Here is a 21,402-nt window from a genome sequence, read left to right as displayed (position 1 = left end):
ATAAAATGATGAAGTCGGTTGACTTAACATATTTCTTTGAGTTACAAACTTAAAAACTTGTCCCTATGACAACAATTATTCAGTAAGCATTACTTAAAATAAGCTTTGAGTGAAGAGGAAAAGCTAATTTGTGCAATGCAATATTGTTTGTTGGTTCAAAGCAATTTCAAATGAAGTTGTCGTAACTAAGAAAGACTAATGGAAACTGTTGCGTTGATTTTTTTTGTTGAGGCTAAACATTTATTTTTTGACTTGACTACAGGCAAAAATTCATAGGAGTTCATCAACGTTAAGTTCAAATGTCAACTGGGCTGGGACCCCATGCGTTGCCTGCCTTGCCCCCCCTCCCTGCTCTTATGGTGCAGGTCACTTGCAGCTGCACTATAGCATAAAAATATACTACTTATTAAAATATCTTACCGGAATCATGCTTTATTTTGCAGTAAGACTGAATGACACTAAAACTGTTGTTACCAAACTGTTCTTGCCAGGGAGCCTGCATAAAACATACTCTTGTTTCCTAAACAAGTTAACATAAGGAAACTGTACATTACATTAGGTACATCTACCTGCTCTTCATCAGATGCAAAGGCTGTGTTAAAACACAAAGATACTGTAGTTGTGGTTGGGTTTGACACAGGTATTCTTTGAATACCTTTATGGTGGTTGTACGTTACAATTGTGTACAACTGTACTGCATTATAGTGTACTGTAACGAGAAGTTTGTTTGGATGACCTCATTGAGCAAATGGTGGTGCAAATAATAACCTTAATTGTTATGATACTTTTATTATTATTACGATTAGGTAAACAGGCAAATGCTTAGGGCACCTTCGATTTATTATTTTTTCTCCAAACTGCACCAACAAGTTTGTTTTGCTGCGGTCTACCGGAATCAATATGAACTCGCGCAGCAACATGGAATACTCCATTGCACGAGAATGGAGGGGGAGCTATCGAAACGATCGTGATAGATTATGCATTATGATGTAGTTTTAAGAACAGGAATTAAGACCAGAAAATAGTAGTATGAGCTTTAAATCGAAAGGGGAAACAAACAGCTTTTATCAACCTTTTTCACAGACACCCCACATGGAGACGCTAGGTCACCCCCCCCCTCACTGTCAGCCCAGGAGAATGCAGTTTTCCTCAGATAAAGCTGAGTGATGCTTCGTAAGTATTCAAGCGGTAAACTATATTAAATGTGTCTTAAAGTTCTTATCAATTACAGTGAAAGCGTTAGGTAGTAATACCCCCCCCAGGAAGATTTTAAGGACTTAGAATTCTTTAAGGAAATTGTTAGACACAATTGTTCGATGATAATATGTAAAATAGTTTTTTGGGGGGTGTATAAAACTATAGCAACTTAAGCTGACAGATAGCTTGTAACATTTAAAAAGCAGGAAAAAAAGTGTACTAAGTCAACGTTTCGTATAAATGAAATAAAAAGATGACGAGCCCCCCCCCTCCCCAGTGACTAGGTACGGCCCTGGCTCCCTTGCACCAGCATGGCATCGAGTGGACGACAACACCACGCAGGGCAGGGAGGAGGGGCGAGCAGGCTAACCAAGGTCGGTCCAACAGTGGAGAAACCAATCCAGGTTGCAGGTTCCAGGTTAATACATCTACCAGCCCTCAAGGAGACCACTCTTCTCTAGCGAAACACTTTGAGCTTTTAACGCACTTTTCATCACTCGGGAAACGACCTGTGTAGGTAAGATGTCTTTCCTTTTTTATAACTACTGGATATATACCGGTTTCATTGCTGTATTAAGTATTATGACCATAAATATGTAGAAAAGTTAACACAATAAACTTGATGAGCACCTCACGGAAGTACTATAGATATTGTTGTTCAGGTTTGTGCCGCAATTGGAATATTCGTATTATGTCGAGGGCAGCGTATAAAACAATCATAGTTCTGCTGAGGTACACAAGCAGAAAACCATCTAAAACAATTAGTTAACTATTAGTTAAACCAGTGCAATAATAAAGCTAGCTAATTGTCTTATTCTTAGAGCCATGTCGAAGTTGACTTTGAAAAATACTCTACAATTAAATCATTCCTTCCCATCTAAATAAAGAACTAGATAAAGAAATGGCAGCCATCTGTGTGGATCCACACTGCATCCTTTGTACTCATTTGGGTTGCTTGACTTCCACTTGATCCATACCTGACCTCGGCACCAGCACATCTAACATAATAATAATAATAATAACAATAATCTGACCTTCTCAAAGCCCAGTGAATGCATCTTCCTTGACTTTATTACAATCCTGCAACATTTGGCATGGCCCTGATATCAAGTCAATACTAGTCCCAGTACCTTTTCTTTGAAAATTGGTCGTAATTAAGCAAAGACACAGAACAAAGATATTAAGCAAAACTATTGTTCATCCATTTTTATTCAAAACAGCAAAATAAAACAATGTACTAATGTCAACCACAATAATATGCTTTCCTTTTACCTTATTCACTAACTACTACACATGGTCTTTGGGAACGAACGAAAAAGTTCCGTTCCTAGACTGTGACGTACATCGAATTTGTGTTTCTTTTGTATTTTATATCTGAAGAGCAGTTGAGTTTGCTGATATTGTTGTGGCGCACTTGCAGCCGACAGTAGCAATGAAGAGATGATTGCTTCACCACCTCACCATCCTTACAACGTCCGTGTAGATGTTACAATGTGATCTTTATCCTTTCTGATTGCAAACATACTCAATAACAATGAAAACAACAAAAATCAATACAAATACAGATATTTGTATGTGAGGAATATTCATCCAGTCATGCTAGTATCAATCCCATATTGATACCACGTGTATTTGTATCGTTCTGTCCACTCCAAACAAGCAGCAAGAAACCTATTGTTGTCATTGTTGCAGTCCGATTAGTTACAAATCATCCACGTTAGCATGCTAAGTTGCTGTCTGTTTAGGAACTTGCTGCTTTCATAACAGCACGTTCAATTGGAGTCCCGTTGCATCTTCTCAATTTCAGCCATGTTTTATTAAACATGAGCAATGTGACGGTAATCGGATCCCTCGTGTCCCCTTTGCTCTTAAACACCACCCCAAAAAGTCACTTTCCCCTGTTAAAATGTAACGCACCAGTTGTGTAAGAGCCAATAAGAACGCTTCCACATGTATTTTTAGGAAGTATTTTTGTTTTTTAGGTTTGTTTTGCTGCTGACGTAAGTATCGGAACCTGATGAAATGCTCTGACATGATCAGACAAGCCGTCCCATTGAGACTTTGTCAGACCATCGGTCCGTGCACATCATTTCCCGTGCAGGGCACGTAGCGGTTGTGACATGAATGCCAACTAGAGAGGCCGGGGGTTTGTGAGTGCAGCCTAACTGATGCACCCGGTTAATGATCAACCAGGTAATGTCTGCTCGTGATGGAGACTACTTTCAAGCTCCAAATAAGGAACATGCGTCACGTGCAGTACCCAGACATCCAGACAGTATCACAGTACTTCATTGGCAAGGCATACTCACTGATAACCGAAACAACCTCACATGATGTTCTCTTTAGAGACTAATGTCGGAGTCAAATGACACAAGTACAATAAATGTCTGATTCACTACAAACAATGTGAGGTAATATTTACACAATCAGACTGAGAGTCATGGTGGTACGACTCGCTGAGGGTAGTAAACCGTGAATCAAGCTCTTCTTAGCGTGACTTCCTGCCAAGGTTATCCACGACTGTCTTGTCATTATTTACTTTTGGCAAACTAGTCAGCAATAAGTCATGTTGGTCAGTCGGAAGAATACAAGCAATGTTGGGCGTGTCTTGTCATAAATACATTTCAAGGTACCACAAACTGACTCAGAGAGTTAGGAAGAGTGGAAAAACATATCTCAGTGCTGTGTAGTTCCATGCTACTACTTTTATGAAGTGAATACAATATGTCTTTGTACAGTATAAGCACATTGGGTATTATTTACACGGCATAGAACACCACATAATAAGTGGCCTATTATTACTCCAAACTAGGGATGTCTGATAGTTATCTGTACCCATAATTATTAGTATCAAAATGTAATATCGGTCGATATGGGTTTTCGGATATTTATATAATGCTTTATACCACAGGAGATATGTCATGTTACATATCGGTATTGGGATATTGAGAGTTGGACAGCCAATATCGGACATCCTTACTCATAACATATACATATTTAATCTAATGTTCACATTGTTTTGCCAAAATTAAGCATTTCCCATCATAAAAATGATCCAATGAAGTAAAATACAAATATAAGGCATTTAAAAGACACATTCAAAAACACATTCAATTACTTATTTGACTACTGTATTGATGGCATTGTGAAAGCAGGTACAGTAGATACTGTGACGAACGCCTGAGGCCGGTTGTGTCATTCATCCACCATCATCACCTCATGTTGCAGCATGATAATAATGTGGCCCCGTGTTGCAAGGATCTGTACACAATTCCCGGAAGCTGAAAACATCCCAGTACTTGCATGGCCGGCATACTCACCCGACATGTCACCCATTGAGCATGTTTGGGATGCTCTGAATAAGCGTGGACGGTATTTGGAGCAAATGGTGGTCACAGCAGATACTGACTGCTTTACACTTAAACTGCACAGAGATAACTATAACAATATTCCATTTATAAATAAAGAAATTCACTTATCACACTCAGGTCTGGAACCCATTACCCGTGATAAACGAGGGATTACTGTATATTGAATTAATCCATTAATCGATTATTACTTGTACATCTTCTTCTTTCTTCTTTCTTAATTTATTTCAGACATGCATACTATGTTACATTATTCTTTCTCACATATACACTTACAATATCTCTCTCTCTCTATATATATATATATATATATATACACATATATATATATATATATACATTATTCTTTCTCACATATACACTTACAATCTCTCTCTCTCTCTCTCTCTCTATATATATATATATATACATATATATATACATACACATATACATACACACATATATACATACATATACATACACACACATATATATATATATATATACACACATATATATATATACATACACATATACATACACACATATATACATACATATACATACACACATATATACATACATATACATACACACATATCTACATACATATATATACATATATACACATACACATACATGCATACACACAACACCTCATTACTACACATGTCTGAAAAGGAGCAGGAAGAAGCAAAGCTTATTAAATCCTACCCCTTCTCCACGCCATAGCAGTTACCAATTCCATAAGTTTTTTTTTTTTCCACACATATAATCACAGAATCTTACATAGGACAAACAACAAACATCAACAACATCAAGATTATAAATTATTATTAAGTCTAATGAAGATTGTGAAGATTGAACGTGATTGTTCCTTTTGTCCATCCTAACTCGGCAGGTATCATTGGCTGGCGTTAAAGATGCTTTTGTGCCGACGTCATACCTGGAGGTAACCCTGTTTTTCTGTGCCGCCGGCCCCCGAGCACCCCAGGGTGGTGATGGTCAACTGGACCCCCCAGTGGGGGACATGTGTCTGGCTTCAGACTCTTCTGGCCTTGGCCTCGTCCGGCTGTCCCTCACTGGCTCCGAACCCGGTCAACTTCTCAGTGGTTTACACCATGCCGTTCTTCCAAGCACGGGGCCCCATCCAGAACATCGTGAACAACTCCCTTTACCAGGAGGTGTACGTCGCTTCTCAGAATGTGATCGAAGCGGTCAACAGAAGCTTGGAGAAGACGTGGGGGCTTCGCACCGGCCCCGTGGGAAGTCCAGAGTGTCAGGTTTGCGATCAGTGTCAAATTGACAAAGACCCCAATTTCCTGGAAGACACAAACAATCAGGTGTTGCTGTTGGATACTCTCTTTATGTATTTGTATTCCTGTGGAAGCTCCCAATATGGCGTATGCTACTTTCACCAACTCAACGCTAACGGAGAGCCACCTTCTCTTTCCAAGTGTTTGTTCCGGGCGAATTCCAACTCTGCCGCCTACTGTCCTGACTGTGTGGCCAGCCCTCTCGGCACCAAAGTCACCATGGTGGAAGAGGGTCAGACGGTGTACTTCTTTGTTGCCACCACTGTCAACGAAAGCGTAACTCAGCGCTACGGCAGGAAGTCCATATCGGTGCGGCGACCGCTGGCAACGGAGGATGGCTTCTACAGTGACGTTCGTGGCCTGACCGTCCTTCCTGGGCTGAGGAGGACTTACCATATTGAATACGTGTACAGCTTTTTCACTCAGGAGTTTGTCTACTTCCTGTCGGTTCAAAGAGAGAGCCCGGATCAGGATTCATCGCCCTTTCAAACCCGCCTCGGCCGTCTCCCGCGCAATGAATGGGAGATGAGGCGATACCGCGAGGTCATCCTCGAGTGTCGCTTTGAACCCAAACGGCGGAGGAGGAATGCGGTCAGCGAACCCTACAAGGATGTGGTTTACAACGTGGTTCAGGCAGCCCATTTTGGCAAAGCAGGCAGGGAGCTAGCGGAGGAGTTGGGAGCGGAGGAAGAGGATGACATCCTCTACGGGGTTTTTGCTGTGACCGACGACAGCGGAGTCACCGAGCATGATTCAGCCCTTTGCGCCTTCCCCATGGACAACGTGAATAAAGCGATCGCGGTTGGGGTGGACGACTGCTGTAATTCCGGACCGGAGCAACTCTCCAGGGGGCTCTGCCACTTCCAGCCCTGTGAGAGCTGCCCTCATGAGGTGAGTCAAGACTTCCAGTACCATGGGATACAAAATGGCGTAGCTATTATGTAAGAGAGTTCAGCAGTTTGTGACTACATCACAAGAAATACGGTATAAAAAAAAGGCATGGGATTTTCGAGGGTTCACTCTGTGCATCGGTTTCATTCGTGTGTTCCATAGAACAACGGCATAAACGGAGTGAACCCTTTTGCCAGTCTGTTTGTCTAGGTGGGTGGAGGCGGGGCCACTAGCATACACAGAGAGTGAAAAAGAGTGTTGCCTTGTGTGGAACAATGCAAGGTAATATTTAAAAATTAAATTAATACATTAATACATTAATTAAATTAATCTTGTCTCGCTTCACAGACCCAATCTTGGTCTTTAACCGGGTGTCTCGTGACACCCCGACTTTAGCTTACTAAAAATGCTGAGAAAATACACTTGACTTAGATGTGTTGATGCCATGAGGGAGCGCCAGCAGACAAGCTGAGCGGTTAGCATGTTGCGTTTCTCTGGCTTGGCTGAATGGTTGCTAGTTAGATCCCACAGGAAGCCTAATTGATCTAACTAACTGACTGTCATTCAGGCTTTGCTTCTGTTTTTGCTGTGATTCTTGCTTGCTTTGCTCCTTCTACTGCTGGTTTATCGAAAAATCCCAAGTGTAGGAAACTAACTCACAGAAACCCAATTGCTCTGGTCGACTGAGAATTCCATGACTGTAAATTCGGATGCTATTCCAGAAGAGATGTTGAGCTTTTCAGCTTGCAGCGATGTGTCAGTCAGTTATTTGGTTTGGCACTCGATGCTAGTAAAAGACAACAAAATGTACGCTTTCACCGAGTTCCAGGGTTTATCCCCCTCTTGAGGTCTTCTTGTTAGTTTTGGCCGCTGAGCTCAACGGTAGATAACCTGCCAGCGGGACCGGCCAACAAAAATCTTTCATTCCATCACAACAGCGATGTTGCCAATCACGTCACAAATGTATTTTTTTTAACATTTTGGTTAACTCAGGAAGAACACACAAGGCCTATTATTATTATTATTATTATTATCGCCTGTCATCCAGTATTTGACATACTGTGTCTCTATAGCTGCAGTACACTGCAAACTTTCTGTAATGATATCCTAATTTCCAATGGGATAGGCTCCAGTTCACCTGTGATCTGATGAGGTGGTAGAAATAAATGAATCGAGTACTTGTGGCCTTTCTACCAGAGCATGGAGAACAACGCCACATGCAAAGACCATCCAACAATGGTTTCCAAGCCGTACTACCGAGTGGACCTATTCAACCGACAGATGACAAATGTTCTTCTCACCTCCCTGTTGGTCACCACAATTGACAACAAGACCGTCGCCCACATCGGCACCTCCACCGGTCGATTACTTCAGGTACAGTACACTCATTTTTTCAGTGAGCCACTCTGGTGATGCAATATGTCCTGTCCTGTTCCCATCATGTTTTGTGTTTGTGTTTGCAGCTCGTGCTGACAAGATCAAGCCCCATTATCTTTGCTAACTACTCTTTGGTGGAGAACCAGAGGGTTTCATCCATTGCTGCGGTGTACTCGTCGGAGTATCTCCTGTTTGTGGTTGGAGACAAGGTACTTTTCCAGCAAGGGCCGCATACTGACAAATGAAAGGACGCAGGGGCTCCTTTGATATTTTGGAAAGCAACCGATATCGTATTTTTATGTTGATATCAGGCAATTATTATCAGTACCGATAATTATTGAACATCAACTTTATTTTGTGTCGTTTGTCTCTCCTAGTATAACAACTTTTTATGATTTCAACTTCCATCCATCCACCTATTTTCTATGCTGGCTATCCTCAGTAAAGTTGTGGGGGTATGCTGGAGCCTATCCCAGCTGCCTTGGGGCGAGAGGCGGGGTCCACCCTGGACTGGTGGCCAGCCAATCACAGGGCACGTATAGACAAACAACCATTCCCAGCCACATTCATATCTATGGACAATTTGGGGTAGCAATTGAAGCTAGCATGTTTTTGGAATGGGGGGGGGGGGGGTCGGGAGAAAACCCATGCATGCACGGTGAGAACATGCAAACTCCACACAGAGATGACACAGACCAAAAAAAAACGTCTGACGGCTACCAATGGCTCCCGGGCCGCACTTTGGAAACCCGTGCTGTAGTGAGTGCATGCTTGTGTGTTGGACGGGCTGTGACATCAGAACCCGGGTTAATCTTATGGCACGATATGATCATGATTTGATTTCTATTTTGATTAAGGTTTCATGTGAATTTCCTCTGAAGTTCCGTGAAATGAGTTTGAATATGACATGACGTTGAGGAAAGAGAACGTTCTAAAGCCACGGCTTAATCTGGGTTCATACCAGGAAGCAGTCTTTGTCCTCTGATTGAGTTAAACAATCATCTCTCTTCCAGATGATTCAGGTTCCCCAGAGAGGACCCGGCTGTCAGCACTTCCTGACCTGTGCCGTGTGTCTGACGGCCCCTAAATTCATGGGCTGTGGCTGGTGCTCGGGTGTCTGCTCATGGGAGAGCGAGTGCTCTAATCGGTGGAGGAATGAGTCCTGCCCACCAGGGATCACCGGGGTCAGGCTAGTTCTAGACCCCGTTTTCAAAGAAACGGTTTTCTAACTAATACACATGATTTAATTTCAAAGTAGTGCTACATATTCTGCTTTATTGACACAGTTTTTTCCACGGACTGCTCCCCCTGATGGTCAAACAGAGCTAACGGTGTGTGGATGGGAGTTCCAGTCCCCTTTAAGACCCGCTATTACGTCCAGAAGCCACCAAGTACGACTGGGACAGACCTTATGCGCTGTGCTTCCGGTCAAGAGTAACAACACACAGTGAGTACATACACAAAAGCAAATACTACAAATACTCTCAAGGAGCCTTCATCATGTCCTTGAACTTCTGTAGTACAGTACCTAATACACTTTAATACTTGATATAATCAAACTTGTGTTTTTATTGTACCTGTACCTGAACATATTACAGCAAAACTGCAAGTTACAAGTACATACTGTATTTCTTTTCAATGTATAACAAGCTGTAAAGCCAGTAGTATAACCTTGTATAATATAATCACGGCCATGTTGTGTGTTTTTTTTTAGCCTGGTTTGTAAGATTCGCTCCAGCGCCACTGACCTGTCTAAGCCAGTCACCATTACAGTGGAAGTGCATGAGGGCAAGTTGGAGGGACGCTACTCTATTGACGGGAAGGCAGAAATGCCAGGCTTCACATTTCTGGTAACCAGTGGCGGGCGGTGCGTTTGGTACCTGGGCCTCCTGGACCCAAGCCACCTCTTAATACCTCCAGTATCATGTCACAAGTATACAAACCATCAGTAATACTACATCGTCTCTTAACAACTACTACACAAAAGCAATATTTATCTAATAACATTACAAACTTACATTAAATACATCACATATACACTATAGACATACAGTGGTGTGAAAAAAGTGTTTCCCCCCTTCCTGATACACTTAGGTAAATGTTTGACATCATCAAACAAATATAAACATTAATCAATGTCAACACAACCAAACACAAAATACAGTTTTTAAATGAAACTCATTTATTTGTTGTTATGACGCACAAAGCAGGATGAACAACACCAAGTCTGTTTCCTTATTAATTGCGCTCCACTGTTCATGTCATGGGCGGCACGGCGGTCTAGTGGTTAGCGCGCAGACCTCACAGCTAGGAGACCAGGGTTCAATTCCACCCTCGGCCATCTCTGTGTGGAGTTTGCATGTTCTCCCCGTGCATGCGTGGGTTTTCTCCGGGTACTCCGGTTTCCTCCCACATTCCAAAAACATGCTAGGTTAATTGGCCACTCCAAATTGTCCATAGGTATGAATGTGAGTGTGAATGGTTGTTTGTCTATATGTGCCCTGTGATTGGCTGGCGACCAGTCCAGGGTGTACCCCGCCTCTCACCCAAAGACAGCACCCCCGCGACCCTCGTGAGGAAAAAGCGGTAGAAAATGAATGAATGAATGAATGAATGTTCATGTCATCATGTGGTGATGCATTCAAGCACACTGGTAACTTTGCGTGTTTTGGCATCGGGCATCAACCAGTCAGGGAAGGAAAAATGTTGACGTCGGTGTGAGAAAATAAACAACCCATTGCTCACAGTGTTTAAGCGCAATTAGGCCAGCACTCCTGATTCTGAAGGCCTTGGGTAGATGACATTGACAAGGCAACACACAAAAGCTGAAATCTGATTGGACAAAAAAGTAACATACACGCAAAGTACAAGCCACGGAACAACAATATGAAGATAACAGACTGTTGGGAACAAATGAATACAATTCCAGGGAACAAATATTGTACTGTAATTTAAGTTGGTAAAATTATGGCCAGCAGAGAAGGCTCTGACGGCTGGGAACTGACTATTACCTGCAACACATCAACCTGTAAATATGTCATAACTTATCCTAACGTCTCTTCTGCAGATTCCCAACATCACCGAAATCCAACCCAACTATGGGCCTCGCATTGGCGGAACGTTGATCACAATAACCGGAGCTCACTTGGATGCCGGAACCACAAGGAGAGTCACACTCGACGATGTGCCGTGCCCAATTGTGAGGTATGAAAATCTATTGTGTTGTTTTTAGATTGACATTCATTTACTTATGAGTCTTACGAAAATTTATGTTCCCAGAGTGGTTTTATAATATTGGAAGAATAAACTAGAATTGATGTTTATGACATGCAAAACATGATGATTTTATTGTGATTATTCCCATTCACTGTCCTCTTTGCAGCGTCACAGAACCTAAAGGCAATATGTCCTCCATCATCTGTCGCTCCCAGCCCATCTCAGAGGTGAGGGACGTCCCTCTAGGTGTTTTCATTGACAAGTCTCCTGTGGTCACAACAAAGGTCTTCTACTACAAAGAAAACCCAAAGATTACAGCCGTGCTGCCCGACTGCAGCTTTGACAGGTAAAAGTAGTAGCACCGGCAGAACTTCAATTACAGTAATTAAAATGTCATCAATTGGTATATTTGTATGAATTCCAGGGGGTCGAAAATAACCATCGAAGGAGAGAACCTTGATTCTGTTTATCGGACCATCATCCGCTTTAAACCCAACGAGAGCCACCTGAAGCCTGTGACACGGGTACGATGTAGTAGTACTGTAGTAATACATGGATGTATATGACTTAAAGTATGAGCTCCTTTGGTTATAGGAGTGCATCAGCAAGGCCTCGTCCACGAGGATGGAATGCATCACTCCTGTCTTCCCAAGGGATGAGTCAGAAGAAGGAGAGCTTTCTTTCGACATGGATGGTGCAAAGGGACTTTGGAACAAGGAGTTTTCCTACCACCCCTACGGCCGACCAATACCTTTTGAAACAGAGGGACATGAGCTGCATTTGTACCCCGGGTTTGATGAAGTTTCACTCCATGTAAGGATGGATCAATATCGAATTGATCCATCTTCTCCGATATCATGGTTTCGATTTGCCTTGGTTTCCGCAGCATCAGAAACTGAACCTGGTGAGCTCCTGCATGACCATCGTTATGACGGTGGCGGGCGTCGATTGTGATGCTAAAGTCCTGGACAATGAAATCACCTGCAGGATACCCAAAAACATAACAATCCCCGGCGAGGGATTGCCAGTAAAGGTTGGTCAGGATACTGCTTTCTATGATTACCTGAAATGCACCACAAATTCTGTACATTCTATGTATTGTAATGTGTGATGTACAGGTTCATATTTTATATTAATTTATAGATTAATTAATTATTAATAGATACTACAATGACATTGGCTCACAAAAGTAGACTATGGAAAAGGTCCATATCGCCACTATTGTCATTTGTTGATCGTCCAATGAGCAAAAAGATGCAAAAACCAATACAATGCAGGTCAGTATATTGTACTATAAGTAGGGATGTCCGATATTGGCTTTTTCACCGAAAATCAATACGCCGATATTGTCCAACTGTAAATTTTGCGATACTGATATGTGTAACATGATATACCTCCTGTGGTGGAATGAACACATACAGTATGAGTTGTATACAGCATTTTTTAATATCAGTTTTCATGATCGGGAAAAAAAAAATCAGCCCAATATTGCATTTTTATGCTGATATCAGGCCGATAATCATCAGACATCCCTAATTATAAGCCATATAAGCGTTGTGTTATAGGTGACAAAGCCAATTACAGTAACCCTCGGATATATCGGAAATTCGCTCACAACGGACAGATAAAAAAGAACCAATTTTTCTGTAATGCATTTCCAATAAAAATTCATTGCATATATCGGATTTTTTATAACGGATTTCGCCTATTTCGGACAAACTCTCCAGTCCCGTTCCAATGCATTTCCATTAATTTTCCCTCGCATATATCGGATGGCCGCATCGTGGCGCTCCGATTCGCCGAATCGTGACAGGCCGCTATACGACGTCATTTGCAGCGTTTGCAGCGTTGCTTGCGCGTCCAGGTACATTGGAAACATAGTCAAGGAAGTGCCTTTTTATAACAGATAAAATCCGATTTACGCATATACCGGATATAAATCCGATATATGCGCAAAACGGACATTTTCCGGTATATGCATATAACGGATTTCGCTTATATCAGACAAAACCAGTGGGAACAATTGAATCCGATATATCCGAGGTTTACTGTAGTTTAATTTAAGCTGAAAATGGCCCCCGGGCTGCCCTTTGGACTCTCCTCCACCGGGTCCGAGTCACCGGAAATGATACATTTGTACATTATACATGTATCACTGAATGCCTGGCCTTTTGGGCTGATTTCAGGCAGTCTGCCCCTCACTTGAAATATGTTCCGTATGGGAAATTGGACATTTCACCAATCTGGGTAGGCTAGCAATGCTGGATTGAAAACCCGCTGGTCCATAAGATCAGTTTTCCTGTACACAGTAAAACCATATAAGTGCACAAACCATGGAATGAAATACCAAAAATACTTTATTCATGTTTGACCACATTACATCATGTGCATGTGTTACGGTGTGGCCATTAGGGGGGTCTTAGGCTTGTAGGGTGATGGCTGCATACATTAGGCATGATGAAGTACATATACCCTAGAGAGTATTTGTTACCCATACAGTATATGTATGGAAATGCATTCATCTTGAGTCTGGGATGAATATTTAAAAATGGTTTCCTGTTGCAGTGAAAAGCCTTTATTTAAAATGTATGATGACTCTTCGTTCCAGATCTCCATTAACGGACAAGTCCACAATGTGGGTACCGTGATCCGAGTCAGCAACCACTACATGGTCGGGATAGTGCTGGGGATCTTGGCGGCTCTGGTGGCCGGGGCTGTGCTAGCCTTCGTTGTCATGAAGCACTTGCGGAAGAAAAAGAAAGGTAGCCTGTTTGGACCTTGTTCAGACCTGTTTATGCAGCAGTTAGCGCCGCGGCTGTCGGTGAATTACGCAGCTCCTCCAACCGGAACATCCTTGGTGTTTCATTGTCTATGTTTGTCGGCTCTACTCATCGGTGGTTGATAATTAAAACAATGTTGTGAAATGTTTTTCAGCCTCCATGGTGGAGACCCGTTTGGCTCACAGTGCTAGCCGTTCCGCGTCAAATAGCGTGGAGATGTCACCCGTTGGGGACTACAGGAGAGGTGCCTCCAAGACATGCTGTGGTGCCATTTTCTCTGTCCTTAATAAATGTCTGTGTTTTCACTAGTAGTGTCCCTCAATCCTCCGACTCCCATGGTTGGGTCCGTGGCCTTCCCCAGCTTGGCCTACGCTGCAAGCAGTATAGACGTGACCCTCACTCCTCTCATGGCGGCAGAGAAAATCTCCATTTCCAGTTTTAGGCCGGAGCTGCTGGAGGAAGTGAAGGATGTTCTCATTCCTGCTGAAATGCTGATCGTGCAGCACCATCGGATCATTGGCAAAGGTAAAAGTAAAAAATACTATTATAGTACAGTGGACCCCCGCCCTTTCTCCATTTTGGAGTCTTCAAAATCTGGTGCCACGGTTACCAGACCACACCCCCTCATGTTTTTATGCTTCAATGTTTTTGGTTTTTGAGATTTTGCACTTTTTCCAGCGGTCCCTGAACACACCACAGTTGTGTGCACTTCGTCCATCATGTATTCATTCATTCATTTTCTACCGCTTTTTCCTCACGAGGGTCGCGGGGGTGCTGGAGCCTATCCCAGCTGTCTTTGGGCGAGAGGCGGGGTACACCCTGGACTGGTCGCCAGCCAATCACAGGGCACGTATAGACAAACAACCATTCACACTCACATTCATACCTATGGACAATTTGGAGTCGCCAATTAACCTAGCATGTTTTTGGAATGTGGGAGGAAACCGGAGTACCCGGAGAAAACCCACGCATGCACGGGGAGAACATGCAAACTCCACACAGAGATGGCCGAGGGTCTCCTAGTTGTGAGGTCTGCGCGCTAACCACTAGACCACCGTGCCGCCTGTCCATCATGTATCTTATTGTTAATTAGCAGTGAGTACCTATGGGGGTGCCACCAGATGAGACAGTAGATCGGGTCTACGAGAGCGAGGCTGTTAGGTTGTCTGTAGGTACAAATATGGCCGTAAAAGGTTGCTTGTCTGGATGTCATTTTGGCCTCCCTGCATTGGTTGCCTGTTGGCTTTAGGATTGATTTTAAGATTTTATTGTTTGTTTTTAAGGCGTTGAATGTGCCGGCCCCCAAATACATCTCGGACCTTATCCAAATTTAGTCTCCAGCGCGGTCACTGAGGTCCGAGGGCCAGCTCCAACTTGTGGTGCCCAAGACGAGACTTAAGACCAGAGGGACTGAGCCTTTTCTATGGTTGGCCCCAGGCCCCCAACATGGAAAGCTTTAAGTCTCGTCTTAAAAGCCACTTTTATTCTCTTGTTTTTAACTCGGAGTGAGTCGTTTGGTCCTGTGTCTTTTAGTTCTTTTTATTTTAATTGCTTTTATTTTTTTATGTACTTTTATTGCTTTGCTTCTTGTTTTTAATATTTTAATATCTTTTTTACAATTTTATTTAATATTTGATCTTTTAGTTTTGGATTAAATTCAATTTGTACCTTTATTGTATTTTATTTTGACTTTTTATTTTACTAGTCTGTGCAGCACTTTGGAAACTCTGTTTATAAAATGTGCTATATAAATAAAGTGGATTGGACTGGATTGGATATGTGCCCCGCGTTGACTGGCCACCCGCCTCAGGCAGCTGGGATCGGCCCCAGCATGCCCCCACAACCTAATTGAGGATACGATGAATAAAAGAAGGATGGGTGGCCGTTTATTGCATTTGCTGGTAGGCGTGGAACGTACCTTCTGGGAAAAACGGGGATGTACTGTAAAGACAGTATAGCGAGTTTTGCAAGTTCTCTGCAATTGTGTTTTTTTTTTGGGTTTCTCTTGCAGGTCATTTTGGAACAGTCTATCATGGCTACTTCACTGACCATAACAGCAGAGAAATACACTGTGCTGTCAAATCTTTAAATCGTGAGTCAGCCATCGGTACTCGTTTATCATGTGTACTGTTCAAGAGTAGTACTCCTACTGAAAAGTTTGTGTGCCATCAGGAATAACAGACGTGGAGGAGGTGGAGCAGTTTCTGAAAGAAGGCATCATAATGAAGGGGTTCCATCACACCAATGTGCTGTCTCTGCTGGGCATCCTTCTCCCACAAGAAGGTCTCCCGCTGGTGGTTCTCCCCTACATGAAACATGGAGACCTGCGTCATTTCATACGCTGCGAAAAGAGGGTGGGACTTTAGCGTTCCGAGAGTGGATATTCCTGATCTTATACACGCACTGATGAAGCACCTTAACCCCTTCTTATTCTGTTTGTCGTGCGTGGCTTTTACGTAGAACCCAACTGTGAAGGATCTGATCGGCTTCGGGCTGCAGGTTGCCAAGGGGATGGAGTATTTGGCTCAGAAGAAATTTGTTCACAGAGACCTTGCGGCACGCAACTGCATGTGAGTCACACAAACACGCCATTCCTCCAACCGACGTGGTGTCGCTACATGTGATGTTGCCTTTTGTGTCAGGCTGGATGAGTCCTACACGGTCAAGGTGGCAGACTTTGGCATGGCCAGGGATGTTTTCGATAAGGAGTACTACAGTATCCAAGACCACAGAAAGGCAAAACTGCCCGTCAAATGGATGGCCATCGAGAGTCTACGGACGCAGAAATTTACTTCAAAGTCCGATGTGGTGAGCAAATAAAGCTAAGGTGCTGACTTGCCCTCTTCCCGGTCTGACATTGATAGCCATTTGGCAAAGTTTAGCGACTCATGTTAGCTGTCATTGAATGTATCACCACTTAATAACTGCAAATTGTTGGTCGCTTCTCTGAGACTGCTTTCTGTGTTTGGCGTGTTCATACGTGCATGGACGTGCGAGACAGCCATGAGTGACAGGTAGGTAGGTAGGTAGGCAAGTAGGTAGGTAGGTGGGAAGGTAGGTAGGTGGGTAGGTAGGTAGGTAGGGAGGTAGGTAGGTACAGTCATGAATCTGAGTCATCTTATTTGACCATTTATTATAGTTTAAGTTCATAGTTTTAGTTTTTCATAGACTGTGCTAATTACAAAGCTAATTAAGAAAAAGAAAGCTAGGATGTTTGCTTCTGGATTTCTGGATGTTTAATAAAATTTGAAGTAAATTTATAACAAAAAAGATAATCAACGCTGCATTCAATTGCAATACAATTAGTCCATATTTTGTGTGTCCTCCTGATGCAGTGGTCCTTTGGTGTGCTGATGTGGGAGATGCTGACCAGAGGAGCGAGCCCTTACCCAGAAGTGGACCCCTATGACATAACACACTACTTACTGAAGGGCAGAAGGCTCCCCCAGCCTCAGTACTGCCCTGGCCCTTTGTAAGTGTCACCGTTAAAGCATCAGATTTCTTATCTGAATCAGTCTGACGATGATTCCTGGCTGTGTTCGTGCAGGGTTACTTGTAACTTAGGACTAGTATAAATAATGTTTAGCTTCCAGAAGGGTAGCTTTGAACCGGCACAGTGCGCATATGATGACTCAGCAATGTGAAATCTGTAAATTGTCCACCACTTGGTATTTCAGCACAGTTAGAGGAGATGTGTTGAGGTTAATGTTTACACCAGAAACACGTACGCTTGAGAAACGTTACTATTAAACTTGTTTTTGCAGTTTTAGAAAATATTCTAATGACAAATCTCATTGTGTGCGTTGGATTACAATAGATGAGCCATTTATACTTTGCATCTTGTTCCACGTCCGAGTTTAGTTAAGGGGGCTATGGAAAGTTGGTGTATGTTACCGTGAATACTTGTCGAGTCTCTACACCTCAGCAGAGCCGCCGCTGGCCAAACTGCGGCCCCAAGCCGAACATGCTGCTGTGTGTAAAGGCGAACACAAACAGAATAATCATCACTTTGATCAAATGTGTCAAACTCTAGACACCCCATCATTCTATATCGCCCACGAAAGCCTGGGTAAATCATGTTTGTCAATTATGCACTGCGATGCGGCCTTGCAGATAGTCCCTGCAGTCAAGACCACAACGGACATTAACTTCATATACCCCCATAGCAATAGACCCTGCAGATCTCATATTGGACTTTTCAGTCGCCTCAAAACTAACCCGTAGAAGAAGAGAAGTCATCCTTGGATACGATGGATTATCATAAACTAAGCGATGAAAACGTGTTTAACACCCGAGTCTTTGGGGGAGATGCCACAAAGGTTTGAATGAATGTATTATTTGTAGCCGAGTTAATGAGTTTAATGAGTTAAAATGATGCAACTGAACGACTCACACAGTCCATCCTTTTCCAGGTATAGCATTATGCTCGAGTGCTGGGACCCCGATCCAGAGTTGCGGCCTAACTTTGCTACGCTGGCGTCGGCCGTCACCACGATCCTATCCAGCCTCGAGGGAGAACACTACATCAGTCTGAATGTCACTTATGTAAACCTGGACCAGCCACGCCCCTACCCGGCTCTCACCGAATCTGCTGATGAATGTGACTCAACTGATGCTGAAGACGATGACTCCATCTCCTCCTGATCCCTGAACTCAAGTGGAACAAACAATGGAACCAAATACAAGCCGTGCCTGCTTTTCTACCGTACAGTGCAGCTGTAGATCCTCTAGTCATGTCTTAATTGGTATGGCTTCACACATTTGCTTCTAATTCTTTTGCAGTTCATTAATTGTTCTGTATCCTTTGGATCACACTTTTAGTTCTATGTGCAAAACAAAAGCTAAATCTAATGTTACTTGTATGGACCCCATGTTTGAGATAGTGTAATAAATTAAAATATTTATTTGTTTATAATTTTGTCAAGATGCGCTTTCATTTATGGAGGACCAAAACTGCCAAAATAAAAAATAAATATAAATGGAAATAAAAACAAAAATAAAAAAATATATACATAAATATTATTTTATTTTTGTTTTTATTTCCATTTATATTTATTTTAATAGTTTTTCCTTCTGCATTTCGAGGACCAAAACTGCCAAAATAATAAATAAATAAATAAATAAAAGTGAAAATAAAAACAAAAATGAAAAAAGAAATCAAAAAATTAAATACAAAAAATAAATATAAATGGAAATAAATAAAAAAATATATACATAAATATTTTGTTATTTTTGTTTTTATTTCCATTTATATTTATACTTTTATTTTTATACTGTTATTTATTTATTTTTTTTTTATTTTGGCAGTTTTGGTCCTCCATATTCATTACCTTTTTGATTTTGTAGTGTTACGTGCAGTGACCGCTAGAGGTCGGCATTGCGCTAAGGTGAGTACTTTAATGTTTGCTGCACGTTGTAAGCACACAAAGAGCCAGGTTTGTTCCACACAATCTCTTTAAATCACCCGAATAAGCTATGCAGATGATACATACGGTAGGGGTGTTCAAAGTGCAGCTTGGGAGACACTTTTTATCGGCTTGCTGCAAAAAGGCACACTGTGAGAGAAACGGTTGAAAAGGTTCGTCGTTACGTATTTGTTGCTCCCATCTAAACTATTTATTTCCCTCTTAGGAGTTGCCAGGCAAACTACTACATCCCAAATTAAAAGAGGGGATGACACAATCAATCTGTCAGCCCCTCAAATAAACCCAACGGCCCCCGCATGGCATCAAATGAGTCCCTGAACGAAGCACGCCCATCCACAAGGAACACATATCTCCCACAGCAACGAAGAAGGAAATAAATATCATATTGTTGTTGATATCCGGCCCCGAGTGTGACGGGGCCCTTTGATATAAAGAAAGAGCGATCCCGATGTAGATGTCAAAATCTTAAGTGTGCAAAGCATCCTTCTGCGTCTCTTCCCTTCCCTTCGCTGTTATCTGGGGGCAATAAAAGGCGAACAACTGCGTGAGCATCTCCGAGCTTTTCTCCTGAGCTGGGTTCACCATAAGGTCCTGCTCTATAGTGGAGGAACTTTGATGTCTTTTCCACAATGTTGCTTCTTTTTTGCCGTCAGTGTGCAAGCTGTCTTACGATTGGCAGTAGCGGTTTGTCTGCTTATTATCGTACGTCAGCCTCATTAGAGGAGCATCGTTGCTGCGATGAGTGTAAACATTCTGTTAGATTTAGCTTATGATGGATACCTGCAAAGTCATTAAACAGTTACATGGTACATACAGTACATATTTCTTGTCCAAAAATATACTTTGTATGAAAATAAGTCGTATTTTCCGCACTTACCACAAGGTAATAATCGGAAGTGATCCGTTCAAACATCGGTCATTCAGTGTCGTATTTTCTGATAAAATGATCAATAAATGGTTGCTGTTTATTGGTTGAATGTGGCGTTCTAGCAAGTCCATAACTTATTTGTGCAACGGCTGACTTTATCTGCCTTTTGGGTACAGAACGTCTCAGAACGCCATCGCTAGCATTCAAATGCTAAATGCTAGCCACGATGGAACAGGAAACAAGGTAGGAAGGAGATTAATTGACAGTGGTCTACAGCCAATCAGGACTCAGAAGACAATGGGCGGTGTAGAAGAGAAAGGGAGAGAAGACACCTAAAACTACACTCACTTCCCATAATGCAATTCTTCTTAAAGGGCTAGGCTCGGTCTTTAACAACGTCCAAAAAATCTCATTTATGTTTAATATGATTTGTTTTCTCAGATTGTATCTACTTTGTATCTCAGATTGTATCTACTATGGGTACAGAACGTCGCTAGCATTCAAATGCTAAATGCTAGCGATGATGCAGCAGGAGACACCGTCAAGGCGGCAAGAAGGAGATTGATTGACAGTGGTCTACAACCAATCAGGACTCAGAAGACAATGGGAGGTGTAGAAGAGAACGGGAGATACCTAAAACTACACTCACTTTTCCCATAATGCAATTCTTCTTAAAGGGCCAGGCTCGGTCTTTTAACAACGTCAAAAAGATCTTATTTATGTTTAATACAATTTATTTTCTCAGATTCTATCTACTGTATTGGGTAAATGGTTGTAAAGAGTTTGTCTCTGCCATAACTGAATATATTCCACTTGTCGAGATTTTATTGATTGTCAAACAGATTGTCAAATCTGTTCTTCAATCATCTTACATTTTCATTTATTAGTGCTGTTCCTATAGGCCAACATTTTGTACTTTAAATATGTTTAATAATTGTGTGAGGCATGTTGAAGAGAGTCAGCGTCAAGCTAGCAGGAAGG

At 42.3% G+C, this 21,402-nt stretch overlaps 1 protein-coding gene and 1 long non-coding RNA gene across 3 annotated transcripts; one reads left to right on the top strand and one right to left on the bottom strand.

Moving 5' to 3' along the window:
* Nucleotides 1-1,057: 1,057 nt before the first annotated feature.
* Nucleotides 1,058-19,079, top strand: mst1rb (macrophage stimulating 1 receptor b). 2 transcript variants are annotated; one of them, XM_058052383.1, is made up of 22 exons: nt 1,058-1,173; nt 1,475-1,714; nt 5,449-6,754; nt 7,952-8,128; nt 8,218-8,340; nt 9,145-9,315; nt 9,418-9,578; nt 9,846-9,981; nt 11,199-11,335; nt 11,514-11,693; nt 11,772-11,871; nt 11,942-12,160; nt 12,234-12,380; nt 13,956-14,109; nt 14,282-14,371; nt 14,440-14,652; nt 16,139-16,219; nt 16,300-16,481; nt 16,588-16,697; nt 16,770-16,935; nt 17,463-17,599; nt 18,540-19,079. In XM_058052383.1, the coding sequence occupies exons 3-22, from the start codon at nt 5,549-5,551 to the stop codon at nt 18,769-18,771; spliced, it is 4,122 nt and encodes a 1,373-aa protein (XP_057908366.1). In that variant the 5' UTR covers nt 1,058-1,173; nt 1,475-1,714; nt 5,449-5,548; the 3' UTR covers nt 18,772-19,079. The 2 variants fall into 2 exon arrangements, with proteins under 2 accessions (XP_057908366.1, XP_057908286.1); XM_058052303.1 differs by having other exon boundaries at nt 14,437-14,652.
* On the bottom strand, nt 13,383-20,706 carry LOC131107022 (uncharacterized). Its single transcript, XR_009120185.1, has 3 exons — nt 20,431-20,706; nt 18,022-18,097; nt 13,383-16,432 (listed from the first exon to the last, which is right to left on the bottom strand). It is a non-coding gene; the product is annotated as an uncharacterized LOC131107022 (long non-coding RNA).
* Nucleotides 20,707-21,402: the final 696 nt, after the last annotated feature.

Source organism: Doryrhamphus excisus, chromosome 1, assembly GCF_030265055.1.
Source record: "Doryrhamphus excisus isolate RoL2022-K1 chromosome 1, RoL_Dexc_1.0, whole genome shotgun sequence".
Lineage (NCBI taxonomy): Eukaryota > Metazoa > Chordata > Actinopteri > Syngnathiformes > Syngnathidae > Doryrhamphus > Doryrhamphus excisus.
Note: the sequence above shows the minus strand (reverse complement) of the source record. Positions and strands in the feature narration are given on the sequence as shown.